The 19,707-nt window shown below is 40.9% G+C and overlaps 1 protein-coding gene across 1 annotated transcript in view; it reads right to left on the bottom strand.

The window, feature by feature from the left end:
• The window catches only part of BLTP3A (bridge-like lipid transfer protein family member 3A), a 151,834-nt gene that overhangs the window by 53,644 nt on the left and 78,483 nt on the right, over positions 1–19,707 (bottom strand). Inside the window, exon 10 of the mRNA XM_073616011.1 lies at positions 959–1,099. Within this exon, the coding sequence (XP_073472112.1) occupies positions 959–1,099 (141 nt within the window). The remainder of the gene's footprint in view (positions 1–958; positions 1,100–19,707) is intronic.

Below are 19,707 nucleotides of genomic sequence, written 5' to 3'. Positions count from 1 at the left end.
ATGGATATCTAAGATAATTTAGGCAGACACGAATGGAAATAGTTAGTGGCCATGCAAACAGGAATCCAGTTATTTGCAGAGATCTAGAATCATTAATCAATCTTTTATAATCCACTGGTTTTAAATAAAATACTATATGAAAGTGTAATGCCCCGTACACACGGTCGGACTTTGTTCGAACATTCCGACAACAAAATCCTAGGATTTTTTCCGACGGATGTTGGCTCAAACTTGTCTTGTATACACACGGTCACACAAAGTTGTCGGAAAATCCAATCGTTCTAAACGCGGTGACGTAAAACACGTACGTCAGGACTATAAATGGGGCAGTGGCCAATAGCTTTCATCTCTTTATTTATTCTGAGCATGCGTGGCACTTTGTCCATCGGATTTGTGTACACACGATCGGAATTTCCGACAACGGATTTTGTTGTCGGAAAATTTTATCTCCTGCTCTCCAACTTTGTGTGTCGGAAAATCCGATAGAAAATGTCCAATGGAGCCCACACACGGTCGGAATTTCCGACAACACGCTCCGATCGGACATTTTCCATCGGAAAATCCGACCGTGTGTACGGGGCATAAGAAGACAAATAAGCTGGCCTTCTGCACAGTTAATTAGTGAAAGATGGAAGTGGTAAGATTAGTAAACTACAGCAAGGTTTGCAGAGGCAATTTTCAAACTTTAATGGACTTTCAACCCTAACGATGAACCTCTTTTTTCTTTGGTCTTTTTTGGTCTGCTATACAATCAAATGGTAAGTGGTATGACAAGTGCAGAAAAAATTAAATCCTGTAAGCTGATATCTTTCTTTGCTCTCTGCTTGTGGTGCTGACAGGATTGTTAGGTAAAAATTAGGAGAAAAAAATTAACTAAATGCAGACACCACATCTAAGGACTGGTAAGCTCCAATATATTATATTTTTGTCCTTGAATTTGGATAAACTTTAAAATTACCATGTTTTGGAGATGACATTTTTCCTAGCACACCGTCATTACAGTCCTCTTTTGCTTGTCTCTCTTGGGCAAGTTCCTGTCTCCACTGCTCACAGGTACCCATTGCAGTGGAACACCGATTCCAATGAGCACAGCTCTGATCTGCAAAAAAAAAAAAAAAAAATTGGCAACTTTAATCTTATATATGAAAGAAAAAAAGGTTTGGCACTCGCGCTTAAAACTCAAATCTAAAACATCAAATCCAGTGTAAGACCACACTTCCACATATAACGTAAAAAATATATAGCATGTAGAAAAACTCCCACACCAGTGTGAGCGAGGCTTGGCTTGTGTGAAGGAAGAGGCAGCGAAGTATACCCAGCATGATACTAAAATAGGTGATGGTCCTGTGTACTGTCTTATTACTTCAGGAACGGACCGATCAGCAAGAGCACAGGACAGGCGGATTTAACAAGGTCAGTTGGAAAGAATAACACGTGGACTTTTGGAGATCCTGTGCTGTAGTAACCCCCCCCCCCCCCTTTCACTGACTGCTACATTTTAAGGTGCTGATTAAATATTATCTGGCAGAGAATTGAGGAAAATCTACTGGAGGGAAGAACCAGTTACTTACTGTACAAGATCAGATGAAGGCTCACCCCAGGTCTACATTAACCACTTAAGGACCGAGCCTCTTTCTGTGATTTGTTGTTTACAAGTTAAAAACATTTTATTTTGCTAGAAAATTACTTAGAACCCCCAAACATTATATATTTTTTTTTCTAACTCCCTAAAGAATAAAATGGCGGCCGTTGCAATACTTTCTGACACACCGTATTTGCGCAGCGGTCTTACAAGCGCACTTTTTTTTTTTATAGAAAAAATACACTTTTTTGAATTAAAAAATAAGGCAACAGTAAAGTTAACCCAATTGTTTTTTATATTGTGAAAGATAATGTTACGCGGCGTAAATGGATACCCAATATGTCACACTTCAAAATTGCGCCCGCTCCTGGAATGGCGACAAACTTTTACCCTTAAAAATCTCCATAGGCGAAGTTTAAAAAAATCTACAGGTTGCATGTTTTGAGTTACAGAGGAGGTTTTGAGTTAGAATTGTTGCTCTCATTCTACCGATCGTGGCGATACCTCACATGTGTGGTTTGACCACTGTTTTCATATGTGGGCTCTACTCACTTATGCGTTCGCATCTGCACGCGAGCTCAGCGGGATGGGGTGCGTATAAAAAAAATTTTCTTATTTTTTTTATTTTTTTCAATTTTTACACTGATTTTTTTTTAAAGTTTTTTTTTATTGCTTTTAACACAACAAGTATACACAAGACCCAACGGGCCACATACAAAAGTAAACTATTTACTTCAGCATTGACTCTCTCCTCTTCCCTCCAGACCTTCACTTAGTGAAAATAACACAGTAATAATAAGGCCACCTATTTTTAGTAACAGTCAATGGAACGTTACGGTATGTCTGACAATTACATACATGTTATATCCTACTACAAGTGTATTCTATTAGGTGCCACTCAATCTGCTATCGTAGTTTCGCTATTCATCCAACTGCCCCACACTTTGTCAAATTTCTGTGGCATGCCCCTACTAATGTATGTAGCCTTATATAAAGGTGCAGCCCTGTTAACCACGCCCTTCCACGCTGATACAGATAGAGGATTGGGCTTTTTCCATGATAACACTATCATTTTCCTAGCATAATATATTAAAATTGTCAGCAGAGTACGAGTTACTCTCTTTGGGGCTAGATTGTCTATTTACACTGTTCTTAAAAAAAAAAAAAAATGTGTCACTCTTATTCCTATTACAAGGAATGTAAACATCCCTTGTAATAGAAAAAAAGCATGACAGGACCTCAGATCTCATATTTACACTAAAATGCAATAAAAATAAATAAATGATTTGTCATCAATGTCATTTGAAAAAATTTTTTTTTTAAAATGGCCCTTTAAGATCTATGGGCGGAAGGGACGTTTTGATGTCACTTGCGCCCTGCAATTATACGGAGATATATCACTCGTCTCCATCTCAGGCTAGGGAGAGGATCCGATCCCCACTGCTGCTACCGATGGCTCCGGTAAGAGGCGGAGGGCACCGGAGCGCGGCGGGAGGGGGGGTGGCCAAGGCGAATCTGCCACAGAGACCACTTTTATCTTGAAGCGGACTGCCCGCTGAAGAAGAGGATACCGGGGTTATGGCAGCTAGCTGCTGCCATAACAACGATACTCCTCTTCAAAGTACCGACGTATAACGACGGTGAGTGATCCGTAAGTAAGTGGTTAAAGCACTACATGACCTCCTAAGCGAAGGGGTCACATTAATTGTGGTATGTGCATTGGTGTATCACACATGGTGGAGCACAGGAGTGGCTAATTAAGAAGTGAAAGGAAGAGAACACAGAGCACTTTTTCACACTGGTGGTGTGGGACATTTTCTACATGCTATATTTTTTTACATGCTATAATTTTTTTTTTTTTTTATAGTGTGGTCTTACACTGGATTTGATGTTTTAAGTTTGAATTTTAAGTGTGAGCTCCAACCTTTTTTTTTTTTTAATTTACAGTTTAAGTGAGGATACACTTAGGGGCAGCTACACTAAATATTTATGTAGCACTTTGCACATACTAAAAGGGTCATAGCACTTGGTGTATAAAGCAGGCGCCTGCTATTTACAGTACAGTATGCACTCAATACTTGGTCAGGGTTCCTTTTGCATGAATTACTGCATCAATGCGGCGTGGCATGGAGGCGATCAGCCCGTGGCACTATTGAGGTGTTATGGAAGCCCAGGTTATTTTGATAGCGGCCTTCAGCTCGTCTGCATTGTTGGGTCTGGTGTCTCATCTTTCTGTTGACAATATCCCACAGATTCTCTATGGGGTTTAGGTCAGGTGAGTTTTCTGGCCAATCAAGCACAGTGATACCATGTTCATTAACCCAGGTATTTGTACTTTTGGCAGTGTGGGCAAATGCTAAGTCCTGCTGGAAAATGAAATCAGCATCTCCATAAAGCTGGTCAGTAGAGGGAAGTATGAAGTGCTCTAGAATTTCCTGGTAGAGGGCTGCACTGACTTTGGATTAGATAACACACAGTGGACCAACACCAGCAAATGACATGGCTCCCCAAAGCATCACTGACTGTGGAAACTTCACACTGGACCTCATGCAACTTGGACTCTGTGCCTCTCCACTCTTCCTCAAGACTCTGGGGCCTTGATTTTCAAATGAAATGCAAAATTTACTTTCATCTGAAAAGATGATTTTGGACCACTGAGCAACAGATCAGTCCTTTTTCTCCTTAGCCCAGGTAAGACGCTTCTGACATTGTCTCTGGTTCAGGGGTTGTTTGACACAAGGAATGCGACAGTTGTAGCCCATATCTTGGATACGTCTTGTGTGTGGTGGCTCTTGAAGCACTGATACCAGCCGTAGTCCACTCCTTGTGACTTTCACCCAAATTCTTGAATGGCCTTTGCTATACAATCCCACCAAGGCTGCAGTTATCCCTGTTGCTTGTGCACCTTTTTCTACAACACTTTTTCCTTCCACTCAACTTTCCATTAATATGCTTGGACACAGCACTCTGTGAACAGCCAGCTTCTTTAGCAATGACCTTTTGTGACTTACCCTCCTTGTGGAGGGTGTCAATGACTGTCTTCTGGACAACTGTCAAGTCAGCAGTCTTCTCCATGATTGTGTAACCTAATGAACCAGACTGAGAGACCATTTAAAATGTAACCTTTATAGGTGTTTTGAGTTAATTAGCTGATTAGAGTGCAACACTATGAGTCTACAATATTCTAATTTTTGATACACTGAATTTTGGGTTTTTACTTGCTGTAAGCCATAATCATCAAATTTAAAAGAAAGAAATGCTTGAAATATATCACTCTGTGTGTAATGAATCTACATATTATAGGAGTTTCACTGTTTTAAATGCATTACTGAAACAAAGTTAACTTTTTGATGATATTCAATTTTTTTTAGATGCACCTGTATTTACAAATCAAGTTTACAGCTCAACTTCATATCACAGAGCATTGGGTAACTTTTTTATATACCTCACAATATAGGATGCTAGCATTGCACCCCTTGGTGGGTGACATTATGTCACCCAGTATTACCGATCTCTGAACATTTAATAAAATCGTGTGACCACATATTTTAAGGAATAAAATATATTTTATGTATAACTACCATAACTGTAAGTTATTGTAGGTTTATATGAATTAGTAGAAACCCCTAACTATGTCATAATTCTCCTGAGGGGTGCAAGCAACACTGGCTGAGATACTTTACTGATCTATTTACTGATCTAATCTGTACTGAGATTGTACATATAAATAAGCAATGGTTAGACAGAACACCACCCCCCCCTCCCCAAATATCCATAATAAGCTTTTTTTTTTTTTTTTTCATGGAACAGCCACTCATGCTGGTCAGGTTATACTTTTATAGAACAGGCTCTGAAAATGGAAGATCTTTTATAAGCTGGTTACATTGTAAATAACAAGTTTTTGACCTCACCATAAAATCTTTTTTAAGAGTTCATCAAGGCGCAAAGGAACAGTCAAACTCAGAAACATTAGATACAACCTTTAGGAGGTTTTGAACACTGGGAAACAAAAAGCCAGTAGGTTGGCCAAGAATAACTTCTCATGATGCAACTTTTTTTGAAAAGCAGTATTAGGAGTAGATCATAAACACATAGTTAGTCAGGTTGAAAAAAAGACACAAGTCCCTCTAGTTCAACCAAAAAAATAAATAAATAATAATAATACAATTCCACATACACAATCCTTCATCCACAGTTGATCCAGAGGAAGACAAAACCCCAGCAAAGCATTCTCCAATTTGCTACAGCAGGGGAAAAAAGTCCTGCCTGATCCCCCCCAGAGGCAATCGGATTTTCCCTGGATCTTTACCTATAAATGTTAGTATCCAATTATATTGTGTACATTTAGGAAAAAATCCAGTCCTTTTTTAAAACAACCTACTGAACTTGCCAGAATCACCTCTGGAGGGAGTATATTACACATTTTTACAGCTCTTGCTGTGAAGAAACCTTTCCGAATTCGGAGATGAAAACTTTTTTCCTCTAGATGTAAAGAGTGCCCCCTTGTCCTCTGTGACGACCTTAAAGTGAATAACTCAACACCAAGTTCACTATGGACCACTTATGTATTTAAACATGTTGATCATATCCCCCCTTAATATCCTCTTCTCAAGAGGGAACAGATTCAGTTCCTCTAATCTCTCCTCATAGCTGAGCTCCTCCATGCCTCTTAGCAGTTTGGTTGCCCTTCTCTGCACTTTCTCCAGTTCCCCGATACCCTTTTTGAGAACCTGTGCCCAAAACTGAAGTGTATATTCCAGATGAGGTCTTACTAATGATTTGTACAAAATGATGTCTCTCTCTGGAGGCCAAACCTCTCTTAATACAAGAAAGGACTGCTTGCTTTGGAAACCGCAGCTTGGCATTGCATGCTATTATTGAGCTTATGATCTACCAAAACCCCCAGATCCTTCTCCACCATTGATTCCCCCGAGCTGTAGTCCCCCTAGTATGTATGATGCATGCATATTCTTAGCCCCCAAGTGCATAACTTAACATTTATCAACATTAAACCTCTTTTGCCACTTAATTGACAAATTAGACATTTAGTGCATTGAGGTCTGCTTGTAAATTGGAGACATCCTGTAAGGACGTTATTCCTACTTCATAGCTTAGTGTCATCTGCAAAGATAGAAATATTACTTTTAATCCCAGATATTAATCCCTATATTATTTATAATGATATTAAAAAGTAAGGGTCCCAGCGCTGAACCTTGGGATACACCACTGATAACCTTAGACCATTGAGAGTAATGCCCTATACACACACGATAGGATTTTTCGATGGAAAATGTGTGATAGGACATTGTTGTCGGAAATTCCGACCGTGTGTAGGGTTCATCACACATTTTCCATAGGAATTTCCGACACACAAAGTTTGAGAGCTTGCTATAAAATTTTCCGACAACAAAATCCGTTGTCGGAAATTCCGATAGTGTGTACACAAATCCGAAGCACAAAGTGCCACTCATGCTCAGAATAACTTAAGAGACGAAAGCTATTGACTACTGCCCCGTTTATAGTCCCGACGTACGTGTTTTACGTCACTGCGTTCAGAACAATCGGATTTTCCGACAACTTTGTGTGACCGTGTGTATGCAAGACAAGTTTGAGCCAACATCCGTCGGAAAAAATCCATGGATTTTGTTGTCGAAATGTCTGATCAATATCCGACCGTGTGTACAGGGCATAAGAGTCATTAACCACTACTCCCTGAATTCCGTCCTTTAGCCAGTTTTCTATCCATTTACAAACTGATATTTCCAAGCCTGTAGACTTTACCTTACCCATGAGCCGTGTGTGGGCAACTGTGTCAAACGCTTTTGCAAAATCCAGGTATACCACGTCCACAGCCACCCCTCTGTCCAAGGTTTTACTTACCTCCTCATAAAAAGAAATCATGTTTGTTTGACAACTTCTGCCTTTTATGAATCCATGCTGTCTGTTGCTTAAAATATTTTTTTTCCAGCAAGAACTAGTTGTCTTTATTAAACTCTTCAGTATCTTCCCGACTATAGAAGTTAAACTAGCAGGTCTACAGCTACTTGGTAAAGACTTTGATCCCTTTTTAAATACGGGCACCACATTGGCCCTGCGCCAATCCAGTGGTACCATTCTAGTCTTTAATGAGTCCCTAAATATTAGAAACAATGGCTTTGAAATGACAGAGCTCAATTCTTTTAGGATCTGTGGGTGGATGCCATCTGGTCCAGGTGCTCCAGAGTGGTTGGTTCTGTGTCCCTTGATGAACTCTATGAAAGGCATATTATGGGGAGTACAAAAATCACTTTTTTCTTAATCTTTCATCATGAGGCACAGAAGCCATAGACTGGGAACACTGGGATATCCCAAAGCAGTCCAACTGAGGGGCGGGCAACACAGCAAAACAACGTTAGCAGCTCAAGAGAAAAGAAACAGAAAAAGAAAAACACTGGAACAAAACACTGGGGGTCCCTGAAGGTTAAGGAGCTGCCTGCAGGACCTTATGTCCAAAGCATGCCACGGATGATGCCTGAAAACTCATTTGGTAAAACTTAGAGAATGTGCGAACAGAAGACCAGGTGTTGGCCCTGCAAATGGTGCCTGAGAGGTGCCTGATATCCAAGTCTAGGAAGCACTCCCAAGTCTGTTGGAGTGCGCTTTAACAGAACATTGTGGAACCTTAACCTTAAAACAGAACTTTACCCATAACAACTTGATAAAAAATAACGTTCTTTAGCAAGGAACAAGCATTGCACATTAAAGGGCCAATTCACACCACATGCAGTCCAGTGCGTTTTATTTCTGCACCAAAAACGGTCAGTTCAGGGCTTTCCAGTTCCAGAAAAAAAGTAGAACATGCTGCATTTTTCCTGCACTGGACTGTACTGGAACGCATCAAAAAATGCACTGGACCCTAGTATAGTGAAAAAAAAACCTGTAAATAATAAAAAAAAAAAAAGCACCTGGAATGCATTAAAAACGCATCAAATACGCACTGGAACACGTTAAAAACATGCATGCAGAAACGCATGCAGAACAGATCTGGAGTGCGTTGTGGTGTGAACCAGCCCTAATAATTATGCTACCAAAATTAGTGTGTGCTGTAAATTGCCTCCAGCATTGCCCCTGTTTCTTCTTGCCGGAGGCTGCCATTTTGCTGAAGCCCAGAGCCTCTGATCAGCAGTAAATCATAAAGCAACTAAAACCCATCAATTTAACAGTTTCAAAAAACAGATACATTCCTGGAATGCTGGGATTACTAATTGTCACATTTGCTTGTGTCCTTAACCAAACTGTCAAACCATAAAATGGCTAGTGTCATAACTGATCACATTTGCAGCATCATTTTCAGGTCAAACAAAAGCAGCTTCCTTGGCTGTAAAGGATAGGAGAGTTTAATTCTGCTTTAAGGCCGTCAGCAAATCGGCCTGTACAAACTCAGCAGTGCCTAAAAATGGAGAGCAACTGAGCATGTGCAGAGCAGGGTGAGATGATGTTTTACTGGATTTTAAACAGTACAGGCTCCTATTCACTTTTCTGACTCAAGTTCCACTTTAAACTGGTAGGCTTGAACAGTAATGTGCCTGATCCAGTGAAAGATGGTGGAATGGGAAGTAGGTCGGTCCTAGCGGAGACCTTCGGGGATGACGAAGTCAGCTTGTCAGTTAAGTCTCAGCTTGCCTATTAGTTTTTGCACTAGTGGAGCAGCAGGGTGTTGGTTGCATTTACTTTTTATTTTTTACTTATTGATTTGTGTGGATTTTCATTATTGAATTTATCACCTTTGTACTCACTGGTTGGTTTATTTATTATTTGAGTGGGATTTACACATCTGTATGGTGTTTACCATTTACCACTGTTTTTTATTATTTATGATAAGTTCATATTTAATATACAGTGCCTTGAAAAGGTATTCATACCCCTTGAAATGTTCCACATTTTGTCATGTATTCAGCACCCTTTACTCTCATACCCCTAACTAAAATCTAGTGGAACGAATTGCCTTCAGAAATCACCTAATTAGTAAATAGAGTCCACCTGTGTGTAATTTAATCTCAGTATAAAATACAGCTGTTCTGTGAAGCCCTCAAAAGGTTTGTTAGAGAACCCTAGTGAACAAACAGCATCATGAAGTCCAAAGAACACACCAGACAGGTCAGGAAAAAAGTTGTGGAGAAGTTTAAAGCAGGGTTAGGTTATAAAAAAAAAATCCCAAGCTTTGAACATCAAGGAGCATTGTTCAATCCATCATCCGAAAATGGAATTAGTATGGCACAACTACAAACCTATCAAGACATGGACGTCCACCTAAACGGACAGGCCGGGCAAGGAGATCATTAACCACTTCAGCCCCAGAAGATTTGGCTGCTCAATGACCAGGCCATTTCTTGCCATACGGCACTGCGACGCTTTAACTGACAATTGCACAGTCGTGCGACGTTGTATCCAAACAAAATTGACGTCCTTTTTTTCGCACAAATAGAGCTTTCTTTTGGTGGTATTTGATTATCTCTGCGGTTTTTATTTTTTGTTCTATAAAACAAAAAGAAGAGCGACAACGTGGAAAAAAAAATATATATCTTTTACTTTTTGCTATAATAAACATCCCACATTTAAAAAAAAAAAAAAAAAAAAAATTTCCTCAGTTTAGGCCGCTATGTATTCTTCCACATATATTTCTGGTAAAAAAAAAAAAATTGCAATAAGCATATATAGGGACAATTGTAGACACGCACCCACACTCACTCAGGTTGAACTGGATGGACTGGTGTCTTTATTCAACCTTACTATATAACTATATTGATTGGTTTGCGCAAAAGTTATACCGTCTACAAAATAGGGGATAGATTTATGGAATTTTTATTATTATTTATTTTTTTACTAGTAATTGCAGCGATCTGCTATTTTTATCGGGAGTGCAACATTATGGCGGACACATCGGACACTTTTGACACATTTTTGGGACCATTGACAATTATACAGCGATGTGTGCTATAAAATTGCACTGATTACTGTAAAAATGTCACTGGCAGGGAAGGGGGTTAACACTAGGGGGAGATCAAGGGGTTAATTGTGTTCCCTGTGTTCTAACTGAAGGGGGGATGGGACTGACTAGTGGAGATGACAGATCGCTGTTCATACTTTGTATGAACACACGATCAGTCTCTTCTGCCCTGAACGAACCAGGATCTGTGCATTTACACACAAAGATCCCGGTTCTCGCTCTGTCACGAGCGATCGCAGGTGCCCGTCTGTCATCGCGCCCGGCAGGCACTCGCATCGGCTCCGGTGGCGAGCCGTGGCAACAACGGGAAGCGACGTAAGGTGACGCCGATTTGCCCAGCCGAGCCAACCTGCCGCAGTAAAACTGCGGCGGCTGGTTGGCAAGTGGTTAATCAGAAAATCAGGCCCATGATGACTCTGGAGGAGCTGCAGAGATCCACAACTCAGGTGGGAGAATCTGTCCCCAGGACAACTATTAGTCGTGCACTCCACAAATCTGGCCTTTATGGAAGAGTGGCAAAAAGAAAGCCATTGTTGAAACTTTAAAGAAAGTCATAAGAAGTCCCATTTGCAGTTTGCGAGAAGCCATGTGGGGGACACAGCAAACATGTGGAAGAAGGTGCTCTGGTCAGATAAGAGCAAAATCGAACTTTTTGGCCTAAAAGCAAAACACTATGTCTGGTGGAAAACCAACACTGCACATCACCTTGAACACACCATCCCCACCATGAAACATGGTAGTGCCAGCATCAGAATGTGGGCATGCTTTTCTTCAGCAGGGACAGGGAAGCTGGTCAAAGTTGATGGGAAGATGGATGGAACCAAATACAGGGCAATCTTAGAATAAAACCTGTTAGGCCCCTTTCACACAAGCTTTCTGATCAGGCCCGCCTATCAGTTTTTCAGGCAGACCCGATCGGAGCCTCTATTCACTCCTATGGATCGGCGGATGTCAGCAATGACATGTCCGCTGACACCCACTACTATTCGATCCTGTGCATAAAAATGCAGATGGATGGTGACTCTACTTTCTATCCGTCTGGTGGATCGAATGAAAAACAGACAGGCGGCCCATTTTCATCCGATCTCCCCCTAGAGGAGAGTGGGGCTCCGACAGCTCCGTCTCTGCACAGTGGGTGGAGATGGACCTGTCATCCGCCTGCTTAGCGGGGATCAACAGAGCGATCCCCTGCTGAGCAAAGCAGAGTCTCCTGGGCAGACCGCCCGTGTGAAAGGTTCCTTTTGGCCCGTACACACCATACGAAAAATACCGCTTTTGACGTGATCATACGATAATCAGATCGTTAGTACAGAGCTTTCGAGAACCGATCACGACAATTCATCCAATATTATTCGATCAGACAAGCACGAAAATTTTCCTCATATGATACCAGATCGTACAATTTTCATTTAGTTAGTACAGTTGTCGTCCCAAAATACAATACAAATACATTACAACACATGACATCACTTCCGATTTCTTTTTCTGTGGTACGAGAATTTTCGGGACTTTAGTAACCTATTCAATTTCTACTTGTGACTACAAAGCGAAAAAAGTCGGACGATCTGTCGTCCGATTTTTGGATCGTGTGTACGGCCATTAGAGTCTGCAAAAGACTTGAGACTGGGTTGGAGGTTAACATTCCAGCAGGACAACAACCCTAAATATAGAGCCAGAGCTACAATGGAATGGTTTAGATCAAAGCATATTCATGTGTTAGAATTGCCCAGTCAAAGTCCAGACCTAAATCCAATTGAGAATCTGAGGCAAGACTTGAGAATTGCTGTTCAAAAAGACGCTCTCCATCCAATCTGACAGAGCTTGAGCTATTTTGCAAAGAAGAATGGGCAAAAATGTCACTCTAGGAGTGCAAAGCTGCTAGAGACATACCCAAAAAAACTTACAGCTGTAATTTCAGTGAAAGGTGGTTCTACAAAGTATTGACTCAGGGGGGCTGATCACAAATACATGCCACACTTTTCAGATATTTATTTGTAAAAAATTTGGAAAACCATTTATCATTTTCCTTCCACTTCACAATGATGTGCCACTTTGTGTTCGTCTATCACATAAAATCCCAATAAAATACAAGTTTTTGGTTGCAACATGACAAAATGTGAAAAATTTCAAGGGCAAGTACTTTTTCAAGGCACCGTTTTACTTTTTTTTTTTGAGTATCCATTTATTTATTATTTAGCCAGTGATGTTTGCACCTCTGGAAGATGTTTACTATTTTGGTCATTATTTATTTCATTTGTTTTGATATTGTGTGGTTGATTTACCACCGATTTAATCACTTACTGTGAGCACAACGGTCACATTTTTGTGAATTTTTTTTTTTTTTTATGGTTGTATGAGCAGCGCAACGTGATTTTTTCATTTATTCCTCGTGCATGTGTTTTAAATTATAGTAATTGATTCGTCTGCATGTTTGATGAATGCCACATTCACTGTTTGATATAAGTAAATATATGGAATTTACATCACTTTCCTATCTAATGATCCACTATTAACATGACTAACAAATAAGACATCACATACATAAACCTGTATAGATAGCAATAGGTTTATGTCTAATATGATGTATTTATTCATTTTATCCGACATGTAAACAGACATTAAGATAGTGGATTGCTGTAAATTCTGTATACTTACTTTAAATATCTGTGGCTAATCCTAAAATCTCCACATTTATTACACTAAACTATGCAAGAGTAATTCTATAAAAATGTGAAATTATATAGGAAAGACAAGCTCAGCGTGTTCTGAAAAAAAAAGGATCAAAACGGTAAATCAGATGTTGCCATCTGTGATAACCCCATATGTCAAAATGCTAAGCTTGATCACACACCTTCCATGTCACGAGCCGCTCTCTTGAACTTTAAATGTGATTGGTATCTTACTGGCAAATAGGGAGGTTCAAGGTGTAGAAGGTGCAGGGTCAAGCTAAGCTTTTAATACAACAACCTATATCTCTGGCTCTACCTATTGTTATAAACATGAAGTATCACTTAAAACTGCAGTCAGCAGACTCTAGCGCTTCACCTACTGGCTGAATATGGTAAACATGAAAAAGAGGTTTTTCAGTCTGTATTAAGAAAAATCCAAAGTCAATGATCGCCTAGGCAATCCAAGTGTAAGTAGGAGCGGGTACCTAATAAAACTAGGTACCTGCACCTCAAAAAAAAAAAAAAAAAAGGGATGGGGGGTAGAGGACATAATGCAGAACTTCCCTTTTAGAGTGAAGATCCACTTTAAAGTGGTTTTAAACCTCAGTCATGAAATCTAAACAAAACACATGGTACATCTATAGTGTTTACTTGTCTACCTGCAAAGCTCTAAGTGTTGTTTCTCTCTGGTGCTTCGTTCCTCTGTTATCAGCATTCACTTCTGACAAGTTTTCCCAAAACTTGAGATAAATTTGTGATGGGGGAGGGAGCTCAGCATGCAGCTTGTCTATTGAGAACACAGCTCTGTAATAAGGATGAGCTAAGGCGTGTTCGCAAACAGCACGTGCAGAGCCCGCCAGGAAGTCGGCACTGCGGAGTGCTAATCACAGGCAGTGAGACATTTCCCGATCTCTGCAGCCGCGCATAGGACAATGTCTCACTGCTTGTGATTAGCGCTGTGCAGTGCCGACTTCCTGGCAGGCTCTGCACGTGCTGTTTGTGAACATGCCTGAGCTCATCCTTACTCTGTAACCTTCCTTCATTCCTGTGCCAATGTGTGAAGAGGGGTGTGTCCCTTTCCTCCAATCAGCTCTTACGCAGTGTAGAAGAGCTCTAACTGCAGCTCTCCACCCCCTCCTCTCTGCTCCTGACAGATAAGGAAGGATTTTATCCCAATTCTGCACTTTTGAATAGATGTAGAGAAGAGAAGACTGCAGATAGACAAGTAAAACTTATGTTGGAGGATTTGTTTCATTTGTGTATTATCTGAGGCTAATCACTTCATTGGGTATATGTGAGAGTTTACAAAGACTTTAAGTGATATAAAATTTTTACTTGACACAAAAACAAGAAAAATGTTCACATTTCCAATCCATTGTTCTAAACATACTAAAGAAAACGTATACACTGAGTTTTCATGTTCTCCCTGTGTCTGTGTTTCCTCCCACACTCCAAAGACATGCTGGTAGCTTAATTGGCTCCTGTATGTGTATTTATGAATGTGAGTTAGGGACCTTAGGTTGTAAGCTCCTTAAGGGCAGGGACTGTAATATATATCATATATATATATATATATATATACACATACACACACACACACACACACACATACATATATATATATATATATATATATATATATACACACACACACTGTATCTCACAAAAGTGAGTACACCCCTCATATTTTTGAAAATATCTTATTATATCTTTTCATGTGACAACACTGAAGAAATTACACTTTGCTACAATGTAAAGTAGTGAGTGTACAGCTTGTACAAAAGTGTAAATTTGTTGTCCCCTCAAAATAACTCAACACACAGCCATCTGTTTATTAACATATCTCTGCATGATACTTGGTGCCCAGAATAAATTTAAAAAAAATATGCTCTCCCCCCCCCTTTGTGAGCCTGCTGACTCAATTCCAGCTGTCAATGACAGCCTGGGTTCCCACAGATGATTTGAAAGAGTGGTCCCTATTCATGTGATTATGTCAGATCAAACATAGTGATCACATTCAGGCTGGGGGTTTCAATAAAAAAAACAGAAGCCACCTTCAGGTTGCAGTATTCATCTGCGGTATTATCTATTTAATAGTGCAAATGTCAGATACATATGCATCAATATAAATAATAAATTGAGAAAAGATAGAAAATGCTGAAAACAAAGGGTAAAAAAAATAACAGACATGCTAATGCTGCAAAAATTTGCCAATTTACATCTAGGCATCCTGACCACCGGTCACAAATGAGGAAAATTAACTGTTTTAAACTCACATTTTTAAAAAGTTTCCTTTTTATTATGGTATAAAGTATGGATTTGTAAAAAAAAAAACTCTGCAGTTCAGAATTTAAATGTGGATTACATTATTTATACAACTCCAATTACTTTTACATGTATATCTGAAATATTACATATTCAAAAATGTCAGTAGGGAATATTCAATGTAACTTATAAACCAGAAGCAGCGTGCTGGGAAATACTGTCCAGCGCTCAGAATATTCCTGCATTCAGTTTTGGATAAGCTCCTGAAGTTTTTACATATTTATCAAGGAATGCCATTAAATGCATTTGCAAGTCTTAAAGTGTGTGTTTAGATTTAAAAAAAAAAACTTTCTTTGTTGACTTTTGAGGACAGTAGGGAATGGTTAAAAACCCTGTTTTCTGCTGTCTCTGTCCCACTTGGGAGATTTACTTCAGGGGATGAAGCAAACTAGAGGAAATATCCCCAAAGTAAAAGAATTTACAATCTTAAGCTCACCACATGTTACAATCTGACTGTACAATTCCAGTTAGATCTACCAACAAATATGTAGTCCAGCCTGCCTGGTTGTATACAAATTGATTGGATTGGATAGTTTAGGTAGGTCCTCATATTACATAGTTTTGGTAGATCTAAAGATGATTGTACAGAGATTGTATGGTCAGATTGCAATGTGTGTGGTGACTCTCTGTTGTCCCCAGAACCATAGTCACTAGAGCAAGAAATAAGAATGAATCTTCTGATGGGGAAAACTCTACTTAATTTCCCCCAACTTTGTTTGGGTAACCAGGTCAAATAGAAGGGTTAATCCCCCTAGCTAGGTCACAGAAGGCAATAAAAACTTAACAGTGTTTAACTTTTTCCCACGTTATCGAAAACTAAATAAAAAACAAAGTTTTGGTTAGAGATGCACTTTAAAATTTTATGTTTAGCGGCTTCTTGACATTCATCCTATTTTGAGAAGTTACTCATTAATTTTGTATAACACTGTGACACGGTCACAGTTGCCAGTTTGACCTTGTGTAGGTTTACTTTCCTGTACACCACTGGTTTCTACTTATTTGTTTTTTCTCAGTCAATATTGTTGTTACTGGGCTGCATTGTATAGCACAACGTGAAATAATTTGAAACTGAGAATAAAGTTCACACAAACGATTCCTTTAAAAGTCCCTATCCAATATCAAATCTCCCTTTTCTCACCCATCCCCCTCTAACCATTCGCTATATTAAAAAACAAAAAAAATGGGGGCGCATGCGCGAGGCTCCACACTCCCCGCTGCCATACCAGAGCTATAACGGGCTTCTGAACCGCCCTACAGCCCAGCCACTTCAGCGATCCACCTGCGGAACACCCCCTGCCTTGTCCGGGATGGTTCTGACTGGGTACCGCGGCAAAAATAAACCTAAGCCGATTAAGGAATCCTTGGCCCGTGGCTCTTCTAAGATGGTGGCAAAAGCCCTTGCCAAACAGCTTGGCTGCTTCTCCTGCTGACCTGGGACAGATGGACATTGAGGAGGAGGACGATACTGATCTCAACCCGAGCGGCTCCCCAGCACTGCCACAGTCAGGTATGTCAGAGAAAGATTTCGTAGCACACATGGAATCCTACAGAATGCTACAGAGGGCTCTTAAAGCGACCTCGGACCAGATTACTAATAGACTATCCAGGGAGATAAGAGAGTTAGGTTAAAGACCCAGAAGGCCGTTACATTACATTAGTAGGCCTTTTACAAGACGTTGAAACTACGTTCGTCTCCTACTATGCTCATAACCATAACCCAAACCCGTTTTTCCCCCATCACCTACAGGTGGTACAGTCACACTGTAAAGGAACTTTGATCTTGTGCTGCGACTCAAACCTTATACTTCATCCACGTCTTGATAAGTCCCCGTACGCCCCGGAACAACACTCCCCCTCCCTACAGTTCTGCAAGCTACTCTAGCAATCTTCCTTGCTCGATACCTGGAGAGAGTGCAACCCCTCCAGAAGGAACTACACATTTTATTCCCATCCACATAAGTCCTTCTCCAGGATAGACCATATATTTATCCCGGTAGCATCCGCACCAATCTTACTACACTCCTACATACAGCCCATTACATGGTCAGATCACTGTGCTGTGATAACAACAATCTCATCCCTGATCCCCCAAGCCCTAGACCGCACTTGGTGCATGAACGATGCACACCTAACCAACAAGTCCTATAGTTTTGACATTCAGCTCGCCCTTAAAGAGTACCTTACACATAACGTAACACCTGACATATCCCCAGTTCTCCTATGGGAGGCACATAAGCCTGTAATAAGAGGCACCTGTATCTCAGTCTCTACTAGGGGTGCAACGGATCAAAAAACTCACGGTTCGGATCCTTCCTCGGATCATTTTCGGATCAAAGAAAAAAAAAACTCCCCCACTGTAATATCCACAATCTCCCTATTGGCAGAGTAACGGCAGAGTATTGGCAGGGTATTGGCGGGTATATTGGCAGGGTATATTGGCGGGTATATTGGCAGAGTATTGGCAGGGTATTGGCAGAGTATTGGCAGGGTATTGGCAGGGTATTGGCAGAGTATGGCAGAGTATTGGCAGAGTATTGGCAGAGTATTGGCAGAGTATTGTCAGGGTATGGAAGAGTATTGCAGCAGGGCATTGCAGAGTATTGCAGAGTATTGCAGCAGGGCATTGCAGAGTATTGCAGCAGGGCATTGCAGAATATTGCAGCAGGGCATTGCAGAAGGGCATTGCAGAGTATTGGCAGGGCATTGCTTACATACGATCTCTGCCTTCCACTGTACAGATCAGTACACAGAGGGGAGAGAGGAACCGGCGTCGGTTTGTTACAAGTGATCGCTCCGTCATTTGACGGAGCGATTACGTGCTAAACGGCCGCCGGTTGTACCAAGATGGCCACCGCTCCGGAGCTAGGCCGAAGCCACGGCCTTTCCTATGGCCGAGGCCACAGAGCGCTCTGCGGATCGCGGGTGTCCCGATCCGCGGAGGTTGATCCGTACGGGTCACGGATCGATGACGATCCGTTGCACCCCTAGTCTCTACGCATCTTAAAACGCGACAAAAAGCTCAAGCTGCAACAACTCGAAACAGAATACCACCATCACTTCCTCCAATTCCAATCCTCTCCAACAGAACCCCATAGAATAACACTAGAAAAAAACAAAGTTGAACTAGACCTGCTACTGCCAGAAACAGCAGATAAGGCTATACGCAGGTCCAAACACACTATATATACCAAAGCGATTCGACTCAGGTTGGCTAAAGATGTTCATTCAAGCAACCCTGTCAAGGTGCTTGCTGAGTTCCGTAGGAAACTGGCCGAGCTATATGAAGCAAAGGCCTCTTTTCCTCTGAAACAAGCAGAGACACTGCTCCAAAATTTACCTATACCCAAATTGTCGGAAGCAAACCGGGGAAGTCCTTTTAGCCATTAAATTACTTAAAACCCACAAAAGACCAGGACCTGATGGACTCTCAAGCACGTACTATAAGAAATTCGCTGACACACTAGCCCCACTCCTAACTAATTCTTTCAACGCCCTGCTTAACATCGCTCCTTTGGCTGGGACACACTGACAGACATTATTTCCATGATAACCAAACCTAACACAGATAATACCCTATGGTCCAATTACAGGCCCATATCCCTACTTAATCTGGACATCAAGATCCTAGCCAAAATATTGGCTTTAAGACTTAAACCGATTATCAGAGGGCTAAATCAGAAAGATCAGGTAGGTTTCATACCACGGCGTCAGGCTAGTGATAACATTCGTCGAGTCATTTTACTTCAACGCCTCGCTAAAACCCATAATATACCCATGCATCTTTTGTCTCTCGATATTAGGAAGGCATTTGATACAGTCTCCTGGTCCTATCTACACTTTATATTACAGCGCTGGGGTTTTGGTCCGAATTTTCTACAATGGATAACCTCTTTATATGACCAACCCAAAGCATATGTTAAATATTCCGGGTTTTGCTCAGACTGCTTTCTTATTCAACGGGGGACAAGACAGGGATGCCCCCTCTCTCCCCTACTCTTTGCCCTAGTAATTGAGCCACTGGCGGCTCTGATCAGAGCTAATCCCAACATTAAAGGTCTAGAGCAGGGATAAGAAATTAGCGGACCTCCAGCTGTTGCAGAACTACAATTCCCGTGAGGCAAAGCAAGACTCTCACAGCCACACCC

This window comes from Aquarana catesbeiana, linkage group LG02 (assembly GCF_042186555.1).
Source record: "Aquarana catesbeiana isolate 2022-GZ linkage group LG02, ASM4218655v1, whole genome shotgun sequence".
In the NCBI taxonomy this organism is placed as follows: Eukaryota; Metazoa; Chordata; class Amphibia; order Anura; family Ranidae; genus Aquarana; species Aquarana catesbeiana.
This window is presented reverse-complemented; position numbering and strand designations above follow the sequence as displayed.